Raw genomic sequence first — 21,644 nt, forward strand, 5'->3', positions numbered from 1 at the left:
TTAATGCAACATTCAGAACCTTAATATATTGCAGCAGTAAACAACAAATTATTCAAAGATGAATTACTTTATTAATCCCACAATGGGGAAATTAAAACTCTGCATTTAACCCATCATTAACCCACACAAGTGAACCCTCTATATTAAGATATACACTGTAAATAAAACAAACAATAGCTACTCAATAAAATTGAGGCAACAGATTGCACGCAATGTTATTTATTAAATCTAACTACGTTACAAGTTGAGTTAATAACAACTTAACAGGAAATGTTAAGTGTCAATTAAAAACAGACTAATTCTATTGTGTTGGATTCATTCAAAATTCTCTTGATTTAGAATTACATACACATAAAGATTATATTTAATGTGATCAAATAAGCAGATTCTATCTCAAACATTTTTATATTAAAGTTAAATCACAGGAAAGTAGGTCTCCAGTATCTTTTGCTCACAGGATGTAAACCATGATCTAAACGTGGCGACAGAAGCTCTCATCACATTTTCACAGCTTCTCAGTTTGGCTGGAGTGAACACATCGAACTGATTTAGCAGCGGTGGTCTGGCCCGAGGAGAGCGCAGCTGATCTGAAAACAGCTGTTACAGTCAGAGGCGTCTCGGAGCCAAGGTCGAGTTTGACCACAGAGCAGCCATAACCATAAACCCCGGGAGCTGCACAAAGAGTTTTACAGGCCAACAGAACCAGAAACACACTAACAAACTTCAGCAGTAAATTAAAGAAACAGTCTTGTGAGAAAGTTGTCTCTTTTGCCAGTTAGTTTTCTTCATGATCACAGTGTTCTTATTGGTGGTCTGTTTTATTTGCAACCATTGCACATTGTCAATGTTTGTATACAAATAATTGGTTTATATGGCACCTCAGGTATTGGCTGGGTGCTATACATCAAAATGAAAAGTAAAGAGAAAATACAGGCCAAAGCAGACACCGCCACACACTTCTACTGGGTCATAAGTGATGATTCAGAGCAGGCAGCCTGCGGCTCCAGAGCCACATGAGGCTCTTCAGGCCATCTACAGCTGCTCCCTGTTACCAAAAATTTATAACAGTTATTTCTTTCCATTTTAATTTTAACCCTTTATCAGGCGAAGAACTATATTTGGTAACTTCAGGTAATATTTCGAGAAAAAAGTTGCAAATTTACTAGATTAAAGTGGCAAATCTACAAGAAAAAAAGTTGCAGATTTAAGAGATTTAAAGTGGCAAATCTGCGCGAAAAAAGTCGCAGATTTACAAGAAAAAAGTGGGAAAAAAAGCAACTTTTTTTCTCCCAGATTCACCACTTTAAATCTCATGAATCTACGCATTTTTTCTCGTAGATTTGCCACTTTAATCTCGTAAACTTTTTTTCTCAAAATATTATTTTCGTTTTTTTTTTTTTTTTTTTTTACACATTCTGGCTGTATGTAATATCCTCCGATATTCTCTAGGGTTGAAATTTGGAATTTGCAAGTATTCCAATGAGTGCCCTATTAAGGGTTAAAGTGGTGAATCTGGGAGAAAAAAGTTCCCACTTTTTTCTCGTAAATCTGCGACCTCACAGGGGTAATATTTCGAGAAAAAAGTTGCAAATTTACTAGAACTACTTACAAGTGGCATATCTACAAGAAAAAAAGTTGCAGATTCAAGAGATTTACAGTGGCAAATCTGTGCGAAAAAAGTCGCAGACTCAACTTTTTTCTTGCAGATTCACCACTTTAAATCTTATTTAAAAAATTCTCAAAATTTTACCCACCTCCCCTGGGTCCGTATGTTTTTTTTTTTTTTTTTACACATTCTGGATGTATGTAATATCCTCCAATATTCTCTAGGGTTGAAATTTGGAATTTGCAAGTATTCCAATGAGTGCCCTATTAAGGGTTAACTCTCAACTCTGTAATGAAAACTTTCTATTAACAGGTGAATAATAATGTTTCTTGCAGTATTACCTTGTTGTGGGTGATCGTGTTTGCAGAGCATGATGACTGGATATTTATGTTCATGTTTCTCTTACTTGTACTGTACTTTTTTTTTTTAACACTCGTTTGATTTCCATCTGGTCTTCTCTGTGTATCACTGTTTGTTCCTCCACCTCTGCCTTCTTCTCCCTGCTGTCTGTCCTTTCCTTATCATCCTCTTTTCTTTCTCAAAAACACCCCTCCCTTTCCTTAAGGTCTCATCTTTCCACTCCTCTCCCCTGCGTGACCTCTTGCCTCGCTCCACCTCGTCTTTCTTGCTGTTTCCACATGAGTGATGTGTTGCATGTGTATCCCTCACAGACAAAGATGAGTGCAGCAAGGACAACGGCGGCTGCCAGCACGAGTGCATCAACACAGTGGGCTCTTACGTGTGTCAGTGCCGCCATGGCTTTGTACTGCATGAGAACAAACATGACTGTAAGGAAGGTGGGTTTCACTCACATTCACATCAGCACACACACTGGCACAAAAGCATCGGAGTGCACATGCACGGGCCGCCACACTCACACAAGCATGTGCTCATTCACAAGAACAGCCATCGTCCATCATACAGCTCGTACGCTGTTTATCCACATCAGAGTCCTCATGACAGCAGACTGGTTCGCTCCATATGAGGACAGCATTCATCTTCACATACATAAACTCATCACTTGGAGCCTGTGAGCAGAGCTGTGGACTTGAAGCTTAAGATGTGTTTTCAAGTCTCAAGTTTTGACCTGGTAAAATCCTAGAACAACAACAAAAAAAAGGGTCGTAAAATGTTTCACTTGTTCTAAAAGGCTTTAACCCTTTATCAGGCGAAGAACTATATTTGGTAACTTCAGTGGATATCAAAATGGGGTTGAGAAAAAAGTTGCAAATTTACTAGATTAAAGTGGCAAATCTACAAGAAAAAAAGGCGCAGATTTAAGAGATTTAAAGTGGCAAATCTATGCGAAAAAAGTCGCAGATTTACGAGATTTAAAGTGGCAAATCTGTGCGAAAAAAGTCGCAGATTTACGAGATTTAAAGTGGCAAATCTGTGTGAAAAAAGTCGCAGATTTACGAGATTAAAAGTGGTGAATCTGCGAGAAAAGTAGCTTTTTTCCCCACTTCTTTCTCATAAATCTGCGACTTTTTTCCACGCAGATTTGCTACTTTAAATCTCTTAAATCTGCGAGTTTTTTTCTCGTAGATTTGCCACTTTAATCTAGTAAATTTGCAACTTTTTTCTCAAAATATTCTTATTTTTTATTTTGGATATCAGCTGAAGTTACCAAATACGGTTCTTCGCCTGATAAAGGGTTAAAGGGCTAGTTTGAAGTGGGGTTGTATGAGTCGATGTCGATGTGATTCATGTCGTACAGGGGTAGGGAACCCGAGGCTCCGGAGCCACATGTGTCTCTTCAGGCCATCTACAGCTGCTCCCTGTGGCTGTGACCAAAGAATTATAGGAAACAATAAAAGTTATTTCTTTACATTTTAATTTTAATTTATCATTCGTGTAGGCCCAAATCAATTTGTATTCTTCAATTGTAAAAACGTGTGGTTTAAAAATGGCAGTAAAACATTTTCTTTTAACATTTTAGTCAACTAAAATGTGCATCATAGCTTATGAAAGTCTACGGCCCGGCACCTTGTCCTCTAAATTTTGTCAAATTCAAGTCTAGTTTTGAGTTTCCCTTGCCAGGCTAGCTTTCTGAGATCTTTCTCAGGAGTCCAGCCTCTTATTTGCACTTGGGTTAGGGTTTGCCTCACTGCATTCTGACAAAACCATATTAATAACTGTCATGTTGGTGGACTAATTAGGCTTAAATTAAGGCTGTTTGATCTTCATTTTAAGGCTCAAAAAATTATTTTGTGGCTCCATTATGAGAAATTTTGGATTTTTTTTGGCCCAAAATGGCTCTTTTGTAAGTAAAGGTTGCTGACCCCTGGTGTAGTAGATGATGGTCTGCACGTTCCAAGTTTGGAGAACCAGATTCAAGCTCTAGCCAGGAAACATTCTGCAGACCGAGCCTGTCACAAAACGTATTTTAACCACCTAAACAAAGGCCCTAAATATGTTATACCCGTTTATGTGTATGCTATATGAACGATATGTTCACCGATTTTTGTTGCTATCCCCAGCTGTTTCATTTGGCACTACTTTTCCTCAAATGTAGAACTTCCATGATCAAGTTTATGAGCCGTTTAATGAACAAAAGTTGAGTTAGACACGCCCTAAATGCATTTGCACCGTACGCTTTAAACCGTGTTATATTGTTTGAATCATGTCGAACCTCCATTACAGACTTGAGACTTACTCTGAAACACTTGAGATATGACTTTTTTCTTACCTAAAGGACTTAAGATAGATCGACTCCAAAGTTGCAAAGATGCAGCAAAAACAGACCAAACCAAATTTCAAGGTAATTACCACATAACTAGCTTGAAGTTATTGATTTATAGATGATTTATGTTATAAAATTATAACGCAGCGTTTGTTTTGTGATAAGTTAGAGGTCAGTGGTCCAGAAGTTCAGACTGAATCTTAACTTGACCTTGAAACAGCTCTGCCTGCAAGTCACTAAAACTGTGTTCACTGTGATGTGTGTGTGTGTTCGTGTGTGTGTGTGTGTGTTCGTGTGTGTGTGTGTGTGTGTGTGTGTGTGTGTGTAAGAAAAAAGACACACAGAGAGGAGGGAAAAGGATTCAGCTTAACAGAAAACATTATTTATTAAAAGCTGTTAGCACATTCCCATGCACACACACACACACACACACACGCTCTACATACACACAACTGTTGAATTGACAGATTATAGTCCGTTCTTTCAAGTTGAACTTTTGAACGTGCACACACACACTCACACACACACACACCACATCAACACACACATCCTCACCTCACTAAAGGCTCCCTGTGCTGCTCATAAAAACACTCATGTTTCAAACATCTGGGAGCTTGAAAGCTTCGCATGTAGCGCCGTCTTCCTGTGTGTGTATGTGTGTGTGTTTATGTGGGCATTAGAGCAGCTTGACCCAGTAACCTTGCAGAGTCATGTAAATCCATATTTCCATCACACAGCTTGTGTCCGTTTGTGTGTGCTTATGTACATACAGACAGCATGTGCGTGTGAAAGTTTTAACATGTGGATAGCGTGACATGTTCTGTTAACATGTTGGATTTATATAAACATCACTTTTTAGTGATCGTAGTCTCCTGCCACAAGTGTGTGACGCTCTGAGACAACAGCTGTGGGAAAGAAAAGAAAAGCAAAAAAGACGAAAACTTCTGTATTTTTTATGGTCTCAGGGATCCAATTGTATCTGTTTTTAATGAAAGAAAGACGTCTGTTAAACTTGAAGCTCATGGATTATTTACTTGATTAGTAATATTATGATGCTGTGGCATTGTAAACTGTTACTGTTACTTTTGCTGCTCTGTCAGGCAACATACTTATGGTACTAACTGTATCATGTCAGTAGCTAGATTTTTTAAAGGTGTGAGGGTTTCTGTATCAATAGTGTGTGTCGAATATGACGTCTGTATTTATTTCTTTGCCTGTTAGAAGAGTTTTCTTTACGTTTCTACATTGTTCTTGTAAATTAATTCATCTCATTCTGTACGTGGGTTCAGTTTGTCTGAGTCTCAATAAAAACTGTCACTCTGGAATTCATCCTGTTGTCTTGTGCATGCCTCCTGCCTCCCATCATCCTCATTAAGCCATTCATTTAACTCAAACAGCACACACACACACACACACACACACGTAAATGCCATGTGTGACTCTGAGGGATGCTGTGGATAACTTGTTTCTATTATTTGAACTCCTGCAAACTTCCCAGGAGAAAAGGAGTTCAAACTTGAACCAGAAAGAGTTGCTTCACAGCTGTTAGCCTGTTAGCTACAGTACCAACCCACAGATGTTGTGTTGTCATGTGCAGTATTAGAGTTATAGGAATTTACCCATCGGTGAATAATGGTGTTTCGAGCTTGGGAATAACAAACAAAGCAATGACAACAAGGTGCAATGTTCATGTTTTTTTTCATGTGCCTGGTTGGGCAAATGGGTCAAAAGCTACTTGCCTGAATTTAACTTTTACTTACAGAAGCGCATTGCATTCACTGGATAAAAAAAAAAATAGACACCTTTTCTCGTAATTACGAGATCCTGATCTCATGATTACGAGATCCTCGTAAGATAAAGAAAAAGGAAACGTCTGTAAATCCTCTCTCAGTGGCAATGATGGCGCTATCTTTCTTTGTGTGGTTTGGTTGAAGTGGTGAAAGTAGCAGAAGCACTAAAGTTAACATGCCTCGTTTTCGTGTTTTTGTTACATGCCCATATAATTTCGTTGGGATTGAACTATGTTTCATTTGGGTGGCAATGCTTGGTAACGGCTTTTAGCTGAGTTTCTCCCCGTCGTTTTGATATGCTACCTGTTAGGATTGGTGCTTCTTAGCAGACACTGTTCGTCTGTATTGTGATTACGAGATCAGGATCTCGTAATTATGAGAAAAGATCTCGTAATTATGAGATAAGGTGTCTATTTTTTTTTATCCAGTGAATGCAATGCGCTTCCGTATTTACTCGCCCCTGTACAAATTGTTTTTTTTAAGGAATGGCTGTCGGAATACAACAATGCAACCATGCAAGCGTGGTGCAGTTGCCACTAGAGCGGCAATTTTTCAATCTTGACGTGCCTTTGACAAACAGCCACGTTTTATCCTTCTTGCTCTCAAATTTTGCGGCAAACTGTGCAACATATTTACAGTTTTGCCCACATCCTCCCCAACTAAACTGCTGTTTCCAGGATAATTGAAATGCTTGTGCTTCACCTAGTAAACATTGTTATACCCTTCTGCCCGATAGGACAACAGAAATCTTGCATCTTCAGCTCCAGAAAAAAAATATGTGTTTAACAACTAACAATGTGAAAAAAGGAGGAAAAAAATGGTTTGCACACTTAAAAATATTGTAATAATTTACAGATGTTCCAGCATGAAATTCTTCTTCAGGTATTCAAAGAAATGTTTTAACTTGTGGAGGAGTGTCCTCAGTCTCACATTAATTAAAACATTTTACAGTTCTTAAGCATAATAGAGTAGCAATTTAGGCAAAGCTTAATGTCCCAGCAGGTTACTGGGTTGAGATGTGGTGACTGTGAAGGCTGCAGCATGTGACTCAAAACACTCAACAATGACTCAAAACTTCTCGTACAATGTAACAAAGCATTTGAATTTGAATCCTAAAGTGATTTTATTGAAATTGCTGGATGTGTTAATAATCTTGTATCTGTGGCCTGCAAAAAAATAAGATGTTTAGACCCACATCGTACACGTCCTGTGTTTTTAGGATTAATTTCCTAAACATCCTTAACATCATCAAAGGCTCAGATAGGAGTGTTTGTAATGAGTACTGTGTTTTTTTTGTGTCACAGAACGGAACTAAAAGTACAGAAAAATTACATTTCCTACATTGGATCCATATTATGTTTTTTTGCTCTTGCTTCTATAAATACAGATCCTATTTAAGCTTCAAATACCAACCAAAATAAAAACATTAACTTAAATAATGTAGGTAATAGATGACTTGTACTTCAAGAGATTTTTTATGTGCTATACTCCATCCATGCAAAGTACAGAGGGCTTACTGCTGTGCGTGCATGTGAAATTCACACTGAACTTGTCATCAGGATGTGTTTCTTTGAAATCTTTTCTCTCTCTTTGGGTTCTCTCGTTTCTCTCCTTCCTGTTCCCTTTCCATTTCCTCTGACCTTTTCCTGTGCAGCCATGATTTTAACTTCCTCTCTGTGTGTGTGCTTGTGTGTTTCTGTGTGTGTTCAGCTGAGTGTGAGCATAAGATCCACAGCCCCAGTGGGACCCTGAGCAGCCCGAACTGGCCGGACAAGTATCCCAGCCGTAAGGAGTGCACCTGGGACATCACAGCCACACCGGGACACCGAATCAAGATAGTAAGTGTGTTGAAAGGAGCTTGTGAAGCCTCTTAAACCCTTTGGTGCACAACATGGGTCTAAAGTGACCCGACAGTTTTTATGTTCTATATCTTTGCAAAAATTCATCATTCAGTATTCCAGGTTTTCCTCAATTAGTTTGTTTTTGATCATCATACATCCTAATTTTTATGTTTTCCTTTATTCATTTTTGAATAAAATCCCTTTTTCTGTCCCTACTCTTCTAATACACAACATGGGTGAAAAATGAGCCATATCCATTTTTTAGCTCAGTAGCTTGTTAAGTTAACTTCTTGGCTAAGTATTTAGCTAAGTAGTTAGCTTAGCAAGCTAGTAGTTAGCTATGTAATAATACAAAAACTTTTTTTTCTTAATAAATTATGAGAGGCAAAATGAAAATAATGATCTGTTGTTATCAAAAACAAGATATGTAAAAAATATTTACAATATTCAATCATGAAATAAGTTGATATCAAAAGAAACACACAGCAAGCAATAAATAACATGGGAAATGAATGCGGGTCATTTTTGACCCGTGTTGTGCATCAAAGGGTTAAACCCTTTACTTTAGCATTATTTGCCTTCTTCCCTTTCTCATAACAATGCATTATTCTGTCTGTGGGGTCATATATCTTATGTTAAACCCTCAGGCTGCCCTCCCCCTCTTCTTTCTCTATGATCTCTCTTTCTCATGTTCTACTTATGAAACCCAAATGTGAATGGAGGAGAAAGTGCACGTTTGTATATTCGGGCTAACTGCGAGCGTGTGCTCATGCGTTAGAAAGAGGCCTTGGGCAGTGGCCATCTGTGTCCTTGTGGCTTTCTGTGTGTATATATGCGTGTGTTTGGCCTGCACAGTCGCACACACATGCATTTGTTCATTTATGTGTCACCACAAATAGTCATCTGCACATTTTTTGAGTTACTGCAGATGTACTTATTCAGGAATGAACCGACTTATTTTGCTCTGCTGTGTACATCGTGCATTGAAGAGAGTCAAGGCTGTAAAGTTCGAAGTATGATGTGTCGGTTATTTATCCCGAAAAGAGACAGGAGAGGTGATGACGTGACAGTATGTCACCTCAGAAGATGCTTCACACTTTATAAAGGGGTAGTTCAAGATTTTGGACATTAAGTTGCAGATGTTTTATCAGTGTGTGGTGGTAGTGTGTTGTTTTATGCTGCAGCCTGCTGGGGAGGCAGCATCACACACAGAGATGCAAGGCGGTTGGACAGACTGGTCTAAAGAGCTGGTTCTGTGGTTGGAGCCAGGTTGGACACACTGGAGGAGGTGGTGGAGAGATGACTTGTCAACATGTCCAAGGCCATCCTGAAATACCCAGATCATCCGCTACACAAAACCTTTATGGACCAAAAAAACAGCAGTGGACGGCTCCTCTCTCTCTGTTGCAGGACGGAGAGATTCAAAAGATCCTTCTCTCCTACAGCCATCAGGCTGTCTCATTCTAACAGAGCTAAAAGACTAACTGAATTTCCCCTCGGGGATAAATAAAGTCATTTCGATTTGGTTTGATTTTGATGAAATACTTGCTGGTGTTGCTGCGGGTTCCGATCGTAGGGTAGATAGTTCCGGCAAGCTGTCACTGTCACAAAACTATCAGGCTTTTAGTCCACAAAACTACCTGTATATACACTCATAGGTTGCACATTCCACCAAAAAAACGCAACCGGCCTGTACACCGGGCGGCTATGGCTCAGTTGGTAGAGAAACGAAGGGTTGGTGGTTCGATCCCTGACCGTCGCAGCCTACATGTCGAAGTATCCTTGAGCAAGATACTGAACCCCAAAATGCTCCTGATGCTGCGTTCATCGGTGTGTGAATGAATTCCCAATGGTGGCAGGTGGCACCGTTTAGGGTAGCCTCTGCCACCAGTATGAATGTGTGTGTGAAAGGGTGAATGAGCGCAGTCTGTAGTGTAAATCGCTTTGAGTGGTTGCAAAGCGACTAGAAAAGCGCTATATAAGTGCAGGTCCATTTACCATTTACACTGTACTGGCAGCTGTCATGGTATATTCTTGCTTTTTCAAGAAACAAAATAGTGCCAGGTGAAATTGGTTTCTGATATGCATGAGGACCAGTGTGTTGTGGAGGAAAGGGGGACCTTTTAGTGTAGTTATCTTCAAGACTTATCTTCTGCAGATAAGATAAAATTGTATGCCAAATTAATGCAGAAAACTAGGTCATTTCAAAGGGTAAATAATAGTGTTAAACAATTGTTATCTCCATTTCGACCAATTTAACCATAACAATCGTTGCCAGAATCGAGCACCACAACCCCCTATCAACTCATGTTCCTCATGAAAATAGTGTCACACACACAAACAGTGAAGTCACACACACACACACACACACACACATACATACACACACATTCCTTGTCTAGACACACAGCCAAATGTTTAGGATTTGGCTCGTCACCTCACTTCCTCTCAGCGGCCGCACGCCGAGGTCGCTGCATGTTTCAAACTGTCATCAAAACTCATTTCGTTTTGATAATCTCTACTCGCCGCTTACGTAACTGAAAACACATTACATCATCAGCCAAGATCACACATTTTAGTAGTTTTTGGGCCTGTTTTGAATGTGACTACATGTGATTTACACACAACTTGGGAGATTTGTTTTAACGTGTGTCGAGATTATCAGGGGAGCTCTATGTATCCACGGTAATAACATCGCAGCGGGATATATTTAATACCAGAAATCTGAGCATAGGCATGAAGGTCACTCTGTTAGTGCTTCTTCACTACACACACACACACACACACACACACACAGTAAATTCCCTTGGTTTTAGTAAGCAGATCCACAAACCAGTGTCTCTGCCGAGCCACAGTCAGGAACATCTGGAAGCCATCACGACCCCAGAATCAAACGATTCCCCTTCTCGGTAATCATCCTCACATCAGCCCACCTTCGCTCTCCTCTCTCCGTCCGCCTGCCAGTGGTGTTGGCGTGGGGGGCGTGACGGAGCTCGGCTCCAGAGACAATTAAAGAGGTGTGTGACTGTGTGGGAGAGAGGCCTGCACGGTGTTATGACTCAGCTCACAGTGACTTGATTAGATTAGGAATCGTGACACTGGGTACATGCATGTCAGTGTGTAAGCAAAGTGTAGGCAAAGAAGCAGGCAGGCAGCGTTCTGTTGTGTAGATGAATATTAAATAATATGCAATGCAGATATGTTTATTTTGGTTTGAGTTTTAAAGATGTGTAACACTGACAGAAGAGCCTGAAAAATGATTTAAAACATTCTCAGCATCCTTACCATAAGTGCCTCGTACTGTTGCAAACCTTTAAGTAACTGATGACAGAATTTGGGTTACTTTGATTAAAGTAGTGATATTATGCGTCCCAGTGGGTCATCAGTAGAGCACATAGCATCAAGGTTTAATCTTTGCACGCAGTTGGTTCGGGTTCGAATATGGCTCAGAGTCCTTTTCCTGCAAGACTCCCCCTCTCTGTATCTTAACTACTGTCAAATAAAGCTGAAAAAGGCCCCAATATATAAATTAGGAATTTATCACATAACTATGTACCTCACAGTGGGTGCCCTAAGTTGAATGCCTGCCCCATCCCTGGATTGAAACAATGATGGGGTACCTGAGGTGCAGGGGGCTGGATTGGAAGACCCATATGTGTGTTCCCAGTCAGGGAGAACAGCACCAGAGAGAGTTGTGTTGGTTGTAAGACGAAGACGCTGTGTTGCTGCTGCACCGTTGTAAGATCTGTGAGCAGAAACACATCCAACATGCTCGTATCACATGCCCCCCTCACATGAACATAAATCATAATGTGCATGACACAGTATGACACCAGTCTGGCTGTGTTGCTGTGATAGCACACCCCTAAAGGATGCAATGTTACACCTGCAAAGAAAACGTCTTATATACCACTTTTCAGCCAACGCAAACCTGGTTCTAGTTCTAGTGCTGGTGCTGGTTCACAGTTGGTTCAACTTGCGAACCTTCTCAGTACCTGTTTGCTTTCCACAAGCTAGAGAGCCATGTCAACACGTCACTGTATTATCTGTATCCGTCTCTGCTTTCCCATAAATGCTAGCACCAACTTCAAGCATATAAGGTATTGTATTTCAATTAATGAAGCCTTGAAAACTGTTGCATCCATAGTGAAGATCTGTGTTTTTAAAAATGCCGGTCACAATGCTTTTGTTGGTCTTGTTAGTCACGATAATCCCGCTCCCAGCCCCTGACGTAATCAGTTCATGGTTGGAGACAGCAAGGAGTTGGTGCCACTCTGGAACCAGTGTTCCTGGCTGAGAACCGGTTCGTTGGCCGTCGAAATTCAATGAACTGGTTCAAGAAAGGGCACCGGCTACGAACCAGACCTGGAATGGCCTTGGACGAAAAGGGATAATAAACAGCCAATCATGTTAAATCTATAGGGCTAACTTTTGACTCAAGGTTTTGAGAGGGTGGATCAAATCAAATCACATAATCATCATCATAGTTTGTTATCAATTTCAGTTGTAAATAGACACTTTACAAAGTAAATATCTTGACATGACACAGTAGTAAAAGCATGTTTACTTAATCACATTAATGATTGCATTCCACTCCAGGTAGCGTCCAGGTATCTTGTCTGCTAGCTCGTTGGAATAACTTACTGAGAAACTTAATGCAACTGAGCCATTGTTGATGTCATCAATTTCACCTTTTCTTTTCTTTTCTACTACGACAAGTCAAAATCTCTGACGCGGCCTTCAAGCTTATGAGCCTGGAAGTATTTTGTGTTTGTTGTTGTTATGCTCATTTGTGCACCACTGCCCCATGTTCCAAACAGGACTAAAAACAACCATGTCTTTCTCTTACTGTTCTGTTTTTCTAAAGCAGTTATTAACACACTCACATCTCACCCAGCAGCCTCTCACCCTCTCTGCTTCTACGCTTTCAGGCCTTCAACGAGTTTGAGATCGAGCAGCATCAGGAATGTGCATACGACCATCTGGAGGCCTTTGACGGGGACAGCGACACGGCAGCCATCTTGGGTCGACTGTGTGGCAGTAAGATCCCGGAGCAGCTGGTCTCCACCGGAAACAAGATGTACCTCCGCTTCATCTCTGACGCCTCAGTACAGAGGAAGGGCTTCCAGGCTACACACTCCACAGGTGTGTGTGTTTTTTGTGTGTGGAGCATCTTTATATGTGTTTGATAATATCTTACTTTATGTGCAACACTGAGTGTTAATTTTTGTGTCTGCTAACAGCTTCACTCTCAATCACCAGCTATGATTGCTCAAGTTCGAACAGTTTTTTAAGAGAAATATCTCCCTCTAGTGGTTCTTCACAGCACATACACAATCAAAGTCATTCATGAAGTCTGACTTGTGTTTAGTGACTGTTTGGGACAAAACTAAATCTAACTGTAAGAGCCATTTTGCTTTGTTTTGTTTGTTTGTTTGTTTGTTTGCGCCGCCCACCACCGGGTGGAGAAGAGCGCTCATTATGGATTCTGAGGTCATGAGTTAATATAACTCACCGGTGTATGACTGATTGGGTGAGATGCCCGAGAGGCACACAGTTTTTTGACTTTTGTAGTGACCCAATTGCTACTCAAAAAAGATGCCACTATTATGATGAGATCCCGTTTATAGTAATTTACGCGCAGAAATGTGATATATACGTTGGAAATATAAGTTTATTTGTTTAAGAAAGAAGTATATATTTGTTTGGAAACATTATAATAAACTGAGTTAATGGATATACGTAAAGTAGACATTTCATTTGTGTGCGTAAATGACTATAAACGGGATCTCATCATAATAGTGGCATCTTTTTTGAGTAGCATTCGGGTCACTACACTAACAAATGCCTCATTTTCTGATTAAAAATGTCTTTCTTTGCTGATCCTGTGTCCCTGCAGAGTGTGGAGGTCGTCTGAAAGCAGAAGTGCGTCAGAAGAACCTCTACTCTCACTCTCAGTTTGGAGACAATAATTACCCGGGTCACACTGACTGCGAGTGGCTGCTGACGGCCGAGCAGGGTTACGGCATCGAGCTGAGCTTCATTACATTCGAGGTGGAGGAGGAAGCTGACTGTGGTTACGACTACATCGAGCTGTACAACGGCTACGATGCCAATTCGCATCGACTCGGCCGCTTCTGTGGTTCAGGGGTAAGATTTTAAAGGCTTATATTTCATCTTTCATGTGAAAACTTACTTGCTTTAAAGCTCCATTGTTGTCTAAAAACTGCTGCTGTCAAAACTAACTAGAGCACCAAATGTGTTTTTGGTAACGCTTTACATTAAGGTCCTTGTAATAACCATTAATTAACAAGTAATAAGGCCCTTGTAAGTCCTTACAAGATGCTTATTAATATTATTGTGTGTTTATAAGCTTATATAAGTGTTAATAATGGCATTACAAACACCCATGACCCACCCATTATGTCTTTGCCATGCCTTTATTAATCTTATTTTGTTTGCTTATTGATATTAAAATATACTTTATTGCTCATCTATTATAAGTTAACTATAAGTTAACTATGCTTTTTGCAACTACCGGATCTAGTGAGAACAATGCCTTATTACTTGTTAATTAATGGTTATTAAGGACCTTATTATAAAGCGTTACCGTTTTTTTATCTGAAGATGGATTTAGAGTCCAAAAAATATACTGTTTAGTCTTGTTTCAGTCATTTAGATAGATAGATAGATAGATAGATAGATAGATAGATAGATAGATAGATGGATAGATAGACAGATAGATAGATAGATAGATAGATAGATAGATAGATAGATAGATAGATAGATAGATAGATAGATAGATAGATAGATAGATAGATAGATACACACGTAGACAATGACAACACAATTAAATAAAAAGAACAACCTAGGCAACCTATTTACTAAAAACTACAGTACATAAAATATATATATTACAATCTGAGTGGGGCCATTCTGCATAATGAGTACTTTTGATGCTTTAAGTACAATTTGGCTCTGATACTTCTGTACTTTTACTGAAATAAGTTTTGAATGCAGGACTTTACTTGTAGTGGAGTCATTTCACAGGAAATATAGGCGTTCCCGACAGGTGGTGGGAAAAGTACTCAAAACACACACACAAAAAACACACTTCAGTTGTTTATTGGATTTATAGTTAAATTATACAAACCTCTAAATGAGTCTCTTCCCTTCCTCAGCCCAGGGAGGGGATCTACTCACCAGGAGCCACTATGCTGATCCGTTTCCATAGCGACGACACAATCAGCAAGAAGGGCTTCCACATCCGCTACACGAGCACCAAGTTCCAGGAGAGCCTTCACACCAGGAAATGACCTCACATGCAGCTCGTGACATCTGTTCTCCGTGCAGCCCCCCCACCCCCCACCCCACCCCGCCCAACCGTCCGCCACTCTCACCCTGACCTTCACCATGGCAAGTACAGCCTGTCCCTTCTTCTCGGACGTTTGTGGACGTTTGCCAGCCGCTGGAGGAGGAAGACGACGCTTTAACGTGAACATTAGTCTCCCCTCTGTGGCTCCACACAGGTCACCGCACTCTGAGACGAGACGGGAAAAAACAAGATATCAAAATGAGACGAGCCATTTCTGTGGAGGAGATGGTTTTCATTACTGCACATCAAGCTACCCTCAGTGTGGAGTACAGACCCACAAACACACAAGATTCATATTCAGAATTACAAACTGCGGATGCTCGAGGAACTAAGGAGCTTTTACTGAAAATAAAATGCATCCAATACGGGAGATTTGAGTCTTTTCTGACTCCTTGAACTGTGCAACTTACTGTGATCAGACGGCTGCTCATACCCACAGTAACTGAGAGGAAACTCTAGACATTTTTATTGCCTTTGATGCCTGGGAACTGGTCTCTTCACCCCAGCTCAGAACGGCTGCAGATGATTTTATTTCATGTCTTATTGTAAAACCCATTGTGTTTACTGTATGTGTGTCTGTGTGTACAGAGAAAAGAAGAACAAACTAAAAGGCTGAAGTCCGTCATTTGCCCTTTTTTATTTTATTTTTTTTTTTTTTGCTTAAAGCTTATGCAGACAACCATCGTGGAATGGGAGAAAAAAAATACAGAAAAATGCAAATGAAGAATTTCCAAAAATGATCTGTGATGTTAATGTTAAGCCTTGCATTATGTTGTATGTGTGTGTGTGTGTCCATGCTGTTTTTGAGTTGCACCATCTTGTAACAAACTTTTATGGATGTTTTCACCTCACCCCCAGAAAGAAAAAAAAAAAAAAAGTGGATATCGGAAGGGAATATTTTCACAGCTGTCTCTCGGAGTGACACGATTCTGATTGAAGGAGAGATTCCCATGGTGCTAAAAATAAAAATACACTGAATGACAGATGACTGCGGTTGGAAGTGAAGGTTTTCAAGAGACAGGAGACAGTCAGCGTGCAAACGGCACACTGCATCAGCAGCACTAGTCCTGTGGAACTACAATATTGCCTTAGAACCAAAATGTATGCTATCGGAGCTCACTCCTATGCTCTTCTGTCAGCGGAGTGTTTTCAAGGTTTTTTGGCAGCGTATTTCATTTGTTTTGAGATTTGAATGGTTGAAACAAACAAACAAAAAACATGGGAAATGTAGTCTGTGTGAGATAGAGTGTCAATGGTGCATGTGTGTGTTTGTGTGTCATTTTGTAGCTGCTCTCAGAGATACACACACACATGCTTACACATCCACAAATACACAAAAAACTTTCCCCCCGAACATATCTGAACACACATCCCCTTTGTATATTTGGAGCAAAGTGGAGAGCAAAGTGCTGTAAAGTTGAAGGATTATCAAGGTGCATACTGGTGTTGCATCGTCTGTCGTGTTAAATGCAAATGTGTAAGTGTGTGTTATAGGAGATTATAGAGAATTAATGTGTGTGTATGTCTGTAAACTGTTTGTTTTTAAGTTGAATTCATTCATTGCTGTACGTGCCAAGCTCCAGGTGACCCTGATCCACTGTAGTTTTTTGTTTTATCATTCCACCTTCGTGTCTGTAGTTCGAAGACACGGACATGAAGTCCTCTGCATCAGACATTAAAATACACACAGGTAAAAACTACGTACATCTGTGTGTCCTGGATTATTGCTGTGTTCTGTGAATTAATTTATGTTTCTTGTTTTTTTATGTTTAGATAACACAAGAGTAGCAAATATTGACGCTTAAATCAAATCCTGGCATTTTCCATTTGTGATAATTATAATCAAGTCTTTTCTTAAAAAAGCACATCGATGGAGTTAACTGCTCAGATTAGGCCTGTTTCCAAGTCATAGTCTGTGCCAAACGTGTAGTAAATTAAGCCATCCTAAAAAAAAGTCCTTAAACCCATTTTGAGTGTTTTTGTTTGACTAACTTAATTTTCTTTGCTATCATTTTAAAGATAACTTATTCTACGACAACAGCCATGTTTTGTGTTTTATAATGGAGTTTGAAGTGTGCAACTTGAGTAAATATAGACCTTTTCAGTTTAAATATCAACACTGCTACACCTGGCCATGCACCCTGTATCCTCTGCAGCATACAGGGTCTAAACTTCACGGTGCATTGTTAAGATTAAGAAGTATGTCCCAGTTGTATGCATACTGCATGTCACAGTGCATAAGTCTACTTTTTAAAGGGCAGCTGTGGTATGTACTAAAAGTAAAAAGAAATAGTAAGTGATTTGAAATACAGCAGTTTTGTTGAAATGGTGTGAAACTGTCATGTGCAACTGCCTTTAAGGTATGTTTTCTCATTAGGTGGGTTTGCCAGAAGTGTTACCCAAGCAGCAGAAACCTGCATGAAGTTCGAAATTTGAGTAAAAGAAGCAATTTGTTTAAATATATGTTTTGCTATGTTTTGTTAGAGCTAAATATGCTCTTGTTGCTCTTGCCGCTTATAATTTAATCAATTAAATTCATGATTTAAAATTGTTTTTTTTAATGTATCAATTTATAACATGAGTAATCAATTAAACACTGAAAAAAAAATGAATTATCACTCTGGTGGCACCATCCATATATAAGACCATAGTGTTTGAGGCAAAGCTCCACCTACTGGCAGCAGAAGAAAGTGTGGTTGTAGTCGTACTGAGTATTACATATTATTGTTAATGAATTATTTATTCATTCATTCATTATCCTTAACCGCTCATCCGCAGTCACCAATTAAACCTAAGTGCAGGTTATTGGACTGTGGGAGGAAGCCGGAGTACCCACGCTGATATGGGGAGAACATGCAAACTCAGACAAAAAATGAGCCGCAGACTGGAGTCGAACCGGCGACCCTCTTGTTGTGAGGCAGGTGTGCTAACCACCACACCATGAACTAAATGAGCCCGCTAAATGTTTCTGTGGTAGAAAAGGACACTGCGCATGCGCAAAGCCGTTGATTGCCGGTTGGAAATCTGAAATCTGATTGGCTGTTGTTTGCCAACGTAATGATGTCGTCATCGGTTCGTAACTGACAGACGTTAAAGTTTCTTTGATGAAAAAACAGGTAGATTACCTTCTACAACAAAAATGTTAAAGTTTGTCTTTTAAATGTAAACTTAATTAATATAAACACATTGTTGTTAACCAGCTGCGGGATATTGTTGTAAACCAAACCAGTCTCGTAAAAAAAAAAAAGAAGATGTTGTTCTCCTGGGAAAAACACGGCTAGCTTAAGTGCTAACGTTAGCGTGTCAAAGACAGACGAACTTTAGCTTCACGTGTGTTATTATTCGGAGGTGGAGGTCAAGAAATATCTTTCAGAGTTTCAAGCATCTTTCTGAGAGAATTACCAACCCTGAAAGCAGCGGGACAACTGTAACGCCGGGTTAACTAGCTACTTGAACTGAGTTGAGCAGAATAACACCACATTGAGAAGAGCAGAACAGGTATGTGTCTGATAATCACCTGTGTTTCAACTGTGTGAAATATGGAAATAGCGCATTATGCCAAAAAGAGGTGGACTGTAACCAGTGGTGGAAAAAGTAATCAGATCCCTTACTTAAGTAAAAGTACTGATACAACACTGTGAAATTACTCCACTACAAGTAAAAGTCCTGCATTCAAAACTTACTGAAGTAAAAGTACAGAAGTATCAGCATCAAAATGTACTTAAAGTATCAAAAGTAAAAGTACTCATTATGCAGAATGGACCCACTCAGATTGTTTCATATATTCTAAAAATATATTGTTGGGTTATTATTTTTTATGCATTTATGTACGGACCGCTTTAATTTTCTCAAGGTAGGGCTCATTTTAACAACTTAATATACTCTTATGATGTTCAATTTAAAACATGTTAACATGTTAGCAAACATTTCATATTAATTATGTTTTTATGTTAAATCTTGAACTGAAAAGTAACTAAAACTGGCAGCTAAATATAGTGGAGTAAAAAGTACAATATTTGCCTCAAAATGTAGTGAAGTAGAAGTATAAAGTAACATAAAATGGAAATACTCAAGTAAAGTACAAATATCTCAAAATTGTACTGAAGTACAGTACTTGAGTAAATGTACTTAGTTACATTCCACCACTGACTGTAACTAAGTACATTTACTCAAGTACGGTAGTTAAGTACAAATTTTCTTTTCAAAATTATTTTTCTTGGATTTTTCTTGGATGCATGATTATATCAGCTGTCAGAGCACATATCAGTTAACTAGACTAGGCAAGTACAAAATAAATGTAAACACCAAAATTATATAGTCAAAATATAGAAAAACAAAACAAATAGAAAATAAACAAATAAATAAATGACGATAACCATATATGAGAAAATAATTAAATAAATAATAATAAAATGGAATAAAAGGAAGATAAGACACAGACAGGAAGGGACAACATAAGAGGGAAGGGAGGGATTGGGGATGAGGGAGGGGGCTCTGGGGGATAAGTACAATTTTGATGTATTTGTACTTTACTTGAGTATTAACACAAAATGTAACTGTCTACTTCTGCCTCACTACATTTTAGGGCCAAATATTGTACTTTTTACTCCACTACATTTAGATGCCATCTTTAGTTACTTTTCAGGTCAAGATTTAACAAGAAAAAATACGATCAATTTTAAATGATTACCCATGTTTATAAATACGTAAAGATATATTAAGTAGTTAATATTAGCCATACTTGGACAACAGTGGAATGCTGCTTACATAAATGCATAAAAATAATAATATAATAATGTCTTTTGAACATATGTAAATATGGCTGTGGCAATTTTGCACAATGAGTACTTTTTGAAGCTGATAATTTTGTACTTTTACTTAAATAAGTTTTGAATGCAGGACTTCTTATTTATAGTGGAGTAGTTATATACTATGGTATTAGTACTTAAGTAAGGGATCTGAATACTTCTTACACCACTGATGTCAAAACTGTAGTTTCTGGTGTAGTTTTTTCTAACCCTATACACCACTTCATACTGTACTATTATCTAGGATATTCCACTGTTTAATAACGGTACAGCCTAGTAAGGATTATGATTTATGAGTGAACTCATAAAAAATAAATACAAAAGAAGCGAGGCTTTTATTGGCGTTAGGCGCTTAACAACATAATGAATGCTGCTCTACATAGATTAACATTGATGTTTGACTTTTGACCCATTTTAAACACAACAGCTTGGTGATATCTTGAGGATAATCCACTTACCTTTATGGGATCAGTTTGATGAGCCTCAGTTGTCACACGTTTGGTGCAAAACACACACACACAAAGCTGTTATACATCCAGTCAGCCATCAGAGGGCGCTCAGTCTGAGCTTTGAAAGGTCAGTGCACTGAAATAGATCAACTGTTTCAACCAGTTGATGAATGGTTGTAGGTTTTGTCTACAATAGCATTTTGTCCACAAAAGCATCATGTTGAATTCATTTTGAATCAACACCATATATTGGTTGACTTCGTCAGTTGTATTACAATGTTGTCCGAACCTCTAAGCTGCTGTAGTGGTTAAAGATCTGCTCTAGTTTTTCTTTGTAACTTTGGCTCCATCTACAGTTCATCCAGAGAACTACAGTCAGTCTGTAACCATCACTGTAAGACGAGGTAAGCTTAAAGACCAGTTTACACAAAATGGGATGAAACATAATTTATCTCTTACTCCTAATTGTATCTACCGTTTATATATAGTTTTGGTTTTGTTTACTGAGGTTTTGAAATCAACCCTACTGTTGCAACTATTTACTGATTATCAATAGTTACTGAATCATTTTCTCTTAAAGGACTAATCATTTCAACTCTAAAAACTTGCTAGAAACAATATCTTGGCTATTAGGCATGTAACAATACATAGATCTGGATCAATATATAAATTCAGGGATCAATGGTTCAATAACATCAATGCAAATTGACAATATTGATACTAGCATCTTCAAGAAACACATTATTTTGAAATCCCAATGTTCCTTTTTTCCCTTTTTTTCATTTAAATGTCTAAAAGAGAGTAAAAGGGTATATGATATCTCTTACAGATTTCAGACCCGTGACTCAAAATGAAATAATATCTTGGCAGACTTTGTTATATCAGCAAATATTGTATCATTGTCCAAATAATCAATATAATACCATATCATGATGAACCTTGTAATTTACACCCCTATTGGTTACTCAAGATAATGCACAGACCCAGTGTCAACAGTTAATTGGGAACTATTTGTGGCCAATATACTATCATACCATCAATGGCTGCCAAGTCTACTGCAGTTGTAGCTTCTGTGGATATTAATTCTAACTA

General features: G+C 38.8%; 2 protein-coding genes across 3 annotated transcripts in view; both read left to right on the top strand.

The window, feature by feature from the left end:
• tll1 (tolloid-like 1) overlaps positions 1–17,716 on the top strand; it is a 69,301-nt gene extending 51,585 nt beyond the window's left edge. The window contains exons 19-23 of the mRNA XM_059334378.1: positions 2,278–2,403; positions 7,790–7,917; positions 12,852–13,065; positions 13,820–14,070; positions 15,102–17,716. Coding sequence (XP_059190361.1) covers positions 2,278–2,403; positions 7,790–7,917; positions 12,852–13,065; positions 13,820–14,070; positions 15,102–15,236 — 854 coding nt within the window. The 3' untranslated portion in view covers positions 15,237–17,716. The remainder of the gene's footprint in view (positions 1–2,277; positions 2,404–7,789; positions 7,918–12,851; positions 13,066–13,819; positions 14,071–15,101) is intronic.
• Positions 17,717–18,484: 768 nt separating this feature from the next.
• Positions 18,485–21,644, top strand: part of pcm1 (pericentriolar material 1) — an 88,629-nt gene continuing 85,469 nt past the window's right edge. For both annotated transcript variants that reach the window (XM_059342660.1, XM_059342644.1), the window contains exon 1: positions 18,485–18,793. The gene's annotated coding sequence lies outside the window, so the exon portion shown is untranslated. The remainder of the gene's footprint in view (positions 18,794–21,644) is intronic.

The sequence above is a fragment of the Centropristis striata genome, chromosome 1 (assembly GCF_030273125.1).
Source record: "Centropristis striata isolate RG_2023a ecotype Rhode Island chromosome 1, C.striata_1.0, whole genome shotgun sequence".
NCBI classification, from domain to species: domain Eukaryota; kingdom Metazoa; phylum Chordata; class Actinopteri; order Perciformes; family Serranidae; genus Centropristis; species Centropristis striata.